Source organism: Bombus terrestris, chromosome 7, assembly GCF_910591885.1.
Source record: "Bombus terrestris chromosome 7, iyBomTerr1.2, whole genome shotgun sequence".
Taxonomy (NCBI): Eukaryota; Metazoa; Arthropoda; class Insecta; order Hymenoptera; family Apidae; genus Bombus; species Bombus terrestris.
The window spans coordinates 23496866-23506003 of NC_063275.1; the positions used below are offsets into that span (position 1 = coordinate 23496866).

Sequence of the window (9138 nt, forward strand, 5' to 3'; positions counted from 1 at the left end):
ATACATGTATAGAGAGTTCAATTTATTCATAACCTCATTTCTTTTAACTTGTACACAATATCAAGAGAATCAACACGTATTTAAGCGCTCGCAGTAACAATTTATTTTTCTATATATATTTTTACAGTTCGTAAACATGAAATTAGATTATTAAAATATATTTGTGTTTATACATCTTTATTGACAAGATCTGCAATCATCAGAATATATTCTATAAGAACAAAAAAAATATAATACTTATGAAGCAGATATCAACATGAGAACAGTATTTTTTAAAGATTATATTCTTAAATATTGTTATATTCAACATAAATGCATATATATTACATATTTACTTCTTGTCATAGGATTCCTTGCAGCATGTATAAGGAATTATATCTAAGATATTTCATGTAACTGTTATTTTAAATAAGAAAAATTTCTTTCTAAGCAATGTATTTCTGAAAGTATTTTTAAGAATATTTTTCGAAGTATTTTTTACTAAAGTTTTACTAACCATTAAATAATGCTTAGTAAAAGTGCATTAAAGAATTTAACAAGATTTAAGATTTATGTATATACATATATATATATATATATATATATATATATATATATATATAAATGTGTGTGTGTACGTGTGTGTATGATTAGTATTCCTGTAAAGAATATTTTTAGGCATTAAATATATATATATCTAGATTAACACAATATAATATCTTTTACAAAATAAAATTTGTTTATACTTCAAGATATAAATAGTTAACCTTAATAATAATAATACGCAATCAACATAATCCTTCATATTCTTCGTCATCTTCTTCTTCATTTCCTTTGTTTTTTGAAGGTGCTGCTTGTGCCTCTTCTTTCTCAATAGTATCTTCTGTTGACGTTGTGGTAGTATCCTTAGATTCTTTAATACTCATGTTCTGAAAAGTGATATAAATTGAAGAAAATTTTTATAAGTCTTTTTACATGTAGTTTTATTATATAATTATATTATATATATAGTTTTATTAAATAAACAAATTTATTGTTTACTTGAACTTCAGTAGTAGTTTCTTCCACCAATTTTGAGGCATTAGGAGATGTATATGATTCTGCTGCATTTGCTCTTATTCCTGGAGGAGGTATTGCATATTGTTGCTGTGGTAGAGGTATACTTCTAGCGAGTTTAGCATATTCAACATCCATGTGTTTAATGAAAGGATTATTTAATGCTGCTCTTGCAGCATCTGCATCTTCATTATCGTATGCTTGTAGTAACATTTCTAATGTATTAACCTGATGATAAGTAGGAACAAATGAAGATAAATGTAATCTTTTTAGTTACAAAGTCTTAAATTTTTAAATGGTTCAAACCTCAGGAGCTTCACAGTAATTTCCCCATTCTTTGAAAGCTTTCTCAGCTGCTACCTGATCAGCTCGAGCTAACTGTACTAACACTAATGCTACTGTTAATCTACCAACAGAGGGTGCATGATCTATCTGTTGATGCATTCCAATTTCTCTCCGAATTGCATCTGCTGCTTCATCATACATTTGTAGTTTTACTAATAATCTTGCCACTTTGCTCATGTATTCTGCAGCCTGACGTGGACTATCTTCAGCCTTCATTGAAAAGTACATATTATATGACTTTCAATAACATTACCACTAATTACAAAAGTAAATTATATCTAACCATAACAATATTAGCAGCTCGTTTAAATAATTCTAGTGCTTCTTGTGGTTGAGTAGCCTCTATCATTTTGCCTGCTTTATCAAGTACAGCTGCACCTGCATCAGGTGACCCATGCATTTGATACAAAGAACAAGCACTATGTGCTAGTTTTGGTGCTTCTGCAAGATTTCCCATTTCTTTGCAAATTAATACAGCGTGTTCAATACTCCTACAATTGAATATATTATAGCAAATGATAATATTTCTCACAATATATTATTAAGGATCTAAAGAACTTACTTTGCAGCATGAAACCATCTTTTGTAGAATTAATGTTAAAGAATAAAATTGCTTCTAAATTGTACAAAAGAAACTTAAAATCATACTCTATCTCAATATATATAAAAACTGTATCAATTTAAAAGGATACGATCTATTTTCTTTATAACAATCAGCAGCTTTCATTAAGCATTCTTTACATTGTTGATAAGATTTCGCTATTTTAAAGCAAGTTGCTAAAATAAATAACAGAAAACATGATTATTAATTGTGTGATATTGTTATGACAATGCTTTCTATGTATATATTTTACCTGCACTTGTATATTCATCGGCCGCAACTTCGAAATCAGGTCTCCATTTTAACAGTGATGTTTTTAAGCTATAAAATAGATTTACCGTATTTGAATAAGTGGATCAATAAAAATGAAATTATTTTTACGCTATAAAAAAGTACGTATTATCGATTTGCAAAATGCAAAAAAAATTGACGAAAGTCAGATTAATTGTTGGCATAATTACTCGCAATTCTGCATTGACAGTATCTTTTATATTGACAATACCTTTTCTCAGCTTGTCGTATATGAGCATTTCCTTCTTCGATTTTTGACATTTTTCTCCGAATGGTGCCTTGTTTCGATTTTCGTTGTAGTAGGTAATTGGAGTGATGAAACTGTCAGTTTCGGAATTAATTTTGGTACCGAATGGCTCTTGTCAAACCACCGTACAGACGACAGATTCTCCACTTTATACAAACCACGGACTACGAACGACGATACATGCGACATACGACCGTGGTACGAACTAAATATTGTTAGACTAGTTTGTCAGTTTCAGGGTTGTTAGTTGCTACTTACTAGATCGAGGGAAGAAAGGGAGAAGATCTAATGGTAGTGGTAAAGGTAGTATAGTTAGTGGACTAGTGACGTTGCGACTCATACTGTAGACAAATGGAGGTGGGGAAACGAATAATAGTTGTTATTGGACGAAATTTATATCACGTGATACAAGCGAAATAGCTGTAAAGTACCAGTGGAGGTAATGTGACGTCATGTTATTTCTCGTGAGGGATTTTGTCTGGCAACTAAACTGTATATATCATTCTACGATTGTATGTGAAAAAATTTTGGAACCTATTGGAATCTTACCATTTTCATATCATTTCCAACTTTATCAATACCATGATTGAAAATTATAGCGAAAACATTATCATTATTTGAAATATTTGTTTACAAAAATTTCCTATCAATATGATTTTATATTTATAAAATAAAATATACGCGACTGTTATATTTTAATAACTATTATCTTTGGTAAAAATTGGTAAAACCTCACACAGCATAGATCATTTTTCTTTTGGCGTAACATTCAAATAAATAATACTATATGTGCTTGTAATTTTCGAAATCGCGCCATTTATTTTATATAGATGGCAGTGTGAATTTTAATCTTGACCTGATGTTTGTGTTATACGCTACTCCACCGCATACTCATACCACTTGAGAACTTGATTTATACCACTTGAGAACAGAAGCATGATTTTTAACATTATTTATTTAAATCTAATGGTACAAATGTTGGAAAATTTCATATGTCTGTGACATCTTATTCTTCTTTTTTTTTTATGTGTTATTTTCAATATTCATTTTGAATATATGTGCAATTGACACATTGGCGGGAAATAAGAAGAAACTGTGTTTTTATTCCGATATAATTTTAGTATAAGTTAATTGAAAGATAGCTTGAGTGTGATAACATCTTTAAAACAAGGTAATTTAATTCGTAATTTTTATTGTATTTTATTTAATATTTTTCGTTCATACTGGATCATAACCTTAAAGCATAACGTATTTTATTATAAACAATTAAGATTTTTATCTTTTTTAATATTGTACTACCTCTCCCCCCCCAAATATTATGTTTATATAGAATAATTAAATAAAAACATCAGATGGCAGAAAGGCTTGAAGATCTTAATTTACCAAATGCAGTTGTAACAAGAATTATAAAAGAAGCATTACCAGAAGGAGTTACAATTGCTAAAGATGCTAGAACTGCAGTGGCAAAAGCATCTTCAATTTTTATATTGTATCTGACATCATCTGCAAATATAATAGCTAAGAAAGGAAATCGTAAAACAATAAGCGGTCAAGATGTTATTCAAGCAATGAATGATATAGAATTTGAACAATTTGTTGACCCACTGCAGGAATCATTAGAGAATTTCCGTAAAGCACAAAAAGAAAAAAAAGATGCAACATCTAAAAAAAAACAACAGAAAAAGGATGAAGATGATGTTATAGAAGAGGAGGATGGAGGAAGAGAAGTTATGGTTTTTTGATATGTACTAAGCAAATAAGTTATGATAAAAATAAGTATATATTTTACACAATTATTGTATAAATCTACCAAACATGTTAAATGTTTCTATTTATTATTCTGTAATAAAAGGTAAAATATATTGGTATAAAAAATTTTTAATTCAAATTTCCTTGAAATTTTCTAAAACTTCAAAACAAATTGTCTTTTTTAACGTTTTTTTTATTCATGTCTTTTTAAGCTTAACAATATTTGTTTAAAGAGTATACATACATTGGTAAAATGTCAATATTTTATTAATGAATGCTTTTAACATACTGCACTTAAGAAATGAGATTTTATAAAAAAGTTTTCTTATATAAATTATCATTTATAAAAGCTTGTTTATTATTTTTGGTATTTTTGCATTATTAACTCTTAACCACCATAATAGATTAAAATTGTGATTTTCACAGTACTCGTAAGGCTATTGTATGTACAAATATGTCGGTGATGATTTTATATAAAAGTTGACGTTTGTAGTCAAGTGTTAATAAATGCAACTCATTCTATTTCTTTATTTTCAAATATTTAAAATATTTTCTTATTTTTATTGTAGATAATGATAAAAAAGTTAGATAATTTTAATCTATCTTAAATATAATTATTATATATGATCTCATCTCTATAAAGTACGATTATTATATTAGACAGTTCATATACATAACTGAATTTTGTTGCCTAAAATTCTATTTCAATAATAATCATAATTTCACAAAAGACTGAAACTATAACATTAGAGTAAATTACTAATTGGAAGAGATATATAATTAAAAAAAACTTATTGGATAAATTTTATAGCTTTATGAGAAATTATCTTTTGTAAATGGAAATATTTAAAGTATTACATACGTATTATATATAATACGTATTATAAACGTTATTACATTCTTCCACATAAAATTTTAAATAGTAATTTGTTGATATACTATTAAATTAATAATCAAATAATATCTAAATGGAATTGTTTACAAAAGATGTTCAAATTTTAAGGCTTTACAATGTGAATTTTATGGTCTATCACACTTCTACACATTGGACAATTTGATGAAATCATATTTGCACAACCTGAACAGCAACAAAGGTGCCCACATGGTAGAAAAATTACTTCACACTACAAGAAAAATGAAATCATAAAAATTATATTCTGAATTTTATTGCGAAAATTTTTTAAATGAAATAAACATTTTGCTTACTTGTAGATCAAGGCAAATTACACATTCGGCAGTATTGATGCTCTGAGTAGCATTGTATTCTTGATAATTAGAACTTGTACAAGCTTCTTCTGGTGGTGCAGAAGGTATTATGGGTGTTCTAGATTCGTTGAGTTTTAATTCTGCCAAGTAATTTTCAACTGCAAGTCTTATAGCAGTGCGATCATTTTCACAGTGTATTCCAATCTAGAATATGAAATGTGTTATAACTTGTGAATTGAATGATAACGAATGGTAAAAATGAATTAATACTTCACATACAGCTTTCAATTGTTCATCACTAAGATCTGGAAGTAATGATGGCAAAGAAGCTAGAAATGGCAAACAATGTAATGCACCTGCTATTGCAACATGTCGCACTAACGTTGGTTCTAACATTTCCAATAAACCCTGAGGACGTGTTTCCATTAAAGACTGATATTGCATTAACCAAAATTGACTTTGTCTTCTAGAATTCTTAAAAGATAGAATAATAATTTTATAGAAATTATAGTAAGAAAGACAATAGCATATAAACCTATACTTACAGTAATACAACGTTGTTGTTCTATGCTATTAATTGTTTCCAGAAGCTGATCTCTTCTGCTTTTCTGCTGTTCTAATAAGTTCATAAGAATAGCACTCAAGGCCACTCTTTTTTCAGTTATTTCATTCTATTTAATAAAATAATAAAATATTTTCATAATATAGAAATCTAAGTATATGTAAAAAATATTAAATAGTTATGAATACTACATACAAGTTGCTGGTTAATTTCTAATTTTCGCCTCTCTAGTTCAATGTTCGTAAGTGCAGCTAATTGAGATTGTACTAAATTGACTTGTTGCACGATACTCCAACAACGTGTATCGCTACGTTCTAATAGTGCTGCAACAGCAGCCTTTTGCAAAACTTCATCTTGTCTTAATGTGTCAATTAAATCTTGTCTTTTTTCCGCTTGATCTTGCATTATTTGTGCTAAATGATCATTATTTCTTACTTCTCTGAAATATTTATTAAACGTTAAACATACTTTTACTTTTATGTAAAATATTATCAGTATGTTACTAACAGTGTGAGTAAAGATTGTGCAGCACAATCTCTATATTTACTATGTTCTTCTAACTTTCTAGTTCTGTGAAGTTCTTCTTCAAGTAATTTCTCCATAGAAACTATTAAAATCATATACATAAATATAAGATTACAATTATATAATGAGTTATATATTGTTCTAAATATTTAATACTAACGAAGAGTATCCTTTGTACGGAACATAAATTGTTCTGTGTGACAAGAAGATAATAGTTGCATTTCTTCTTGTTTTTCCTTTTCTAATAATTCTGCTTGAGTTTGCCTTTCTTCTTCGCTGTTTCTTAAAAATTCTTTAATAACATTATCTGCTTCTTTTTCAGCTAAAGAAAATTATTGACATGTTAGCAGTTGTATTTTTGAAAGAAAACTTTTTTCAATTTTATTAGGAGATATTTCTTTATATTTTTGCATAAAATAAATATAATATAGAAATATTTTACTTATACCATTATAAATATAAGAAAGTAAGCGTGCTCTGTTAGAATCTCTTTCTTGTTGTACTTTTTGTAATTCGTGTTGTAACTGAGTTTGTTGTAAAGCAAGATCTTGCAAAAGCTAGAAATAAAGATATTTTAATGCAATATATTAAAAGCATTAATTGTAAATAAGTAATTCTAATTTTAGTTACCTTCTGTCTGTGTTTTTTAAACATTGTCTGCATCTCCATTTCATATTCTTGTTGTTGTTTGATGTTCTTTTCAACTTCTAATAATGCATTTTGGCGATGCTCCTGCAAGACAAAATAAATCTTCAAATTGCAAATTATTCTCTTTATTTAATAAAATATTATAGGAACAGCTGTTTCAAAATAATCAGAATTAAAAATAAGCATAATCAAGCATAGTTTAGAAATATTACAATACAAATATATAAATTTTTACTTTTATAAACATATAATAAGTATTTTATAAATAAAAATTAAGTCTCACAATAAACAGTAGCAAATGTGCAAGATATATTTGAAAGCATACTAAAATAAAAAAAGCATCCACATGCCTTCATTTTTTCTAGCTTCTGTAATGCAGCCTAAAAGTAAAAATCAAAACATTTAAGACACACTGTGTAAGTGCAACATCAAAGTTCATAATCCTATATTATATAATACCTGTACATCATTATTTTTATTCTGATATACCCCTTGCATATCTTCAAAATTTATATTTCTTGATATATCTGTTTCAGAATCAGGCTCTTCTGGTGAATATTTAATGCCACTTTCGTTTGCTAGAAATGCTATAATTACTTTTGTGCCTCCATTTAAAATATCTTGAGGTGGATACAATAAATTTAACCCATCAATATTTAACTCTGCTAATTGTTGTGCATAACCCAAAGATTTAGGGAGTTTATGAAGTTTATTATGACTAATATCTAACATGCTAAGCTGCTTTAAATTTCCCATTGCCTCTGGCAATTGTTTCAATTTGTTTTTTGCCACATTCAAAATGTTTAATTTACTTAAGCGTACTATTTCATTTGGCAGTTTTCGAATATTGTTGTCTTGTAAATAAAGTTCCTGAAATATATACAATTAAAAAATAATTTAGAAATCTCAAATAATTTAATTTATTCGACTTCAATAATAATACCTTGAGAGAAGCAAGACACATTATGTCTGATGGTAAACGAGTAAATTCATTATCACGAATATCTAATACAACGAGTAATGATAAATCACTTAAGGCACCTCCACCCGAAAGTGAAGTCAGCTTGTTACTATACATCCATAGCACTTTCTTTCTGAATACTCTACACAGTGAATAAATACCAGAGGGTACATGTTTTAAAGCACATTCAGACACATCGAATATTGGTTCTGGGTTTTCTCTAGCCTATTAAATAATAATAACATCTGTGATATAGTTGGCAATATTTTAGTTAAATATTAAATATTATCAATATTTTGTTCTTATTATTAAAAGAAATTGGACATTTTTCATTAATGAAATAACTAAATCAATATTAAATAAACAAGAAGTATATTAAATTCAATCATTGAAAAATAATAGCATATTAGAAACAATATAATATTATATTATATTGGGATTATCATGTATATATCAAAAGTTAGCTATAGAATCAAGGTTACTTATTATATGAAATGATTAACCTTCATTCATTATAACATACCAGGTATAACTTGTGTTCTAGTCGTGCTTTGTAATCGACATTAACCTTGCTCCCATGCGGTAGAGACATCATTAATCGTATATGTCATGGCAATAAATGAACATTACGAGTGCAGGTCATCCTGCTATTGGTTTCCCTTCAACTACCCACATGTGTACATGCTTTATACAACGCTAACTGATTTTGTCAATTTGACAGTTGTGTGGTAAAACGTATAAAACAGTAACGTACCTTAATATTTTAAGTCCCTAGAAATATGCAAGATTAGTTTTAAAAAATATATATTTTTCATTGATGTTGTTATTAATTAAATTTTGATTTGTTTATTTTCATCAGAATAGCAGAAAAATATGCGATTTTTATTATCATTAGAAGTGATGTTCCAGATATTTACGAATTTTATTTTTTACGTGTTTATAAAGATGATTACACGAAAAATATGTTA

The 9138-nt window shown here is 27.6% G+C and overlaps 4 protein-coding genes across 13 annotated transcripts in view; 2 read left to right on the forward strand and 2 right to left on the reverse strand.

Annotated features, from left to right (window-relative positions):
- Positions 1-9138, forward strand: part of LOC100642370 (uncharacterized protein C1orf112 homolog) — a 34825-nt gene that overhangs the window by 188 nt on the left and 25499 nt on the right. The window lies entirely within an intron of this gene.
- On the reverse strand, positions 2-2801 carry LOC100652283 (gamma-soluble NSF attachment protein). Its single transcript, XM_012310724.3, has 8 exons — positions 2484-2801; positions 2235-2302; positions 2073-2157; positions 1943-1960; positions 1664-1871; positions 1342-1590; positions 1021-1263; positions 2-908 (listed from the first exon to the last, which is right to left on the reverse strand). The coding sequence occupies exons 1-8, from the start codon at positions 2531-2533 to the stop codon at positions 768-770; spliced, it is 1062 nt and encodes a 353-aa protein (XP_012166114.1). The 5' UTR covers positions 2534-2801; the 3' UTR covers positions 2-767.
- On the forward strand, positions 3355-4387 carry LOC100642846 (DNA polymerase epsilon subunit 3). Of its 2 annotated transcripts, none has more exons than XM_003396908.4 (2): positions 3355-3690; positions 3872-4387. In XM_003396908.4, exon 2 carries the CDS (start codon positions 3872-3874, stop codon positions 4259-4261), a length of 390 nt encoding a protein of 129 aa, XP_003396956.1. In that variant the 5' UTR covers positions 3355-3690; the 3' UTR covers positions 4262-4387. The 2 variants fall into 2 exon arrangements, with proteins under 2 accessions (XP_003396956.1, XP_003396955.1); XM_003396907.4 differs by having other exon boundaries at positions 3362-3690; positions 3850-4387.
- On the reverse strand, positions 4514-8969 carry LOC100652077 (E3 ubiquitin-protein ligase LRSAM1). Of its 2 annotated transcripts, XM_003396901.4 has the most exons (13): positions 8694-8969; positions 8153-8395; positions 7669-8079; positions 7560-7589; positions 7192-7293; positions 7010-7118; positions 6722-6883; positions 6544-6643; positions 6232-6475; positions 6020-6145; positions 5754-5948; positions 5475-5678; positions 4514-5392 (listed from the first exon to the last, which is right to left on the reverse strand). In XM_003396901.4, the coding sequence occupies exons 1-13, from the start codon at positions 8763-8765 to the stop codon at positions 5267-5269; spliced, it is 2124 nt and encodes a 707-aa protein (XP_003396949.2). In that variant the 5' UTR covers positions 8766-8969; the 3' UTR covers positions 4514-5266. The 2 variants fall into 2 exon arrangements, with proteins under 2 accessions (XP_003396949.2, XP_003396948.2); XM_003396900.4 differs by lacking the exon at positions 7560-7589.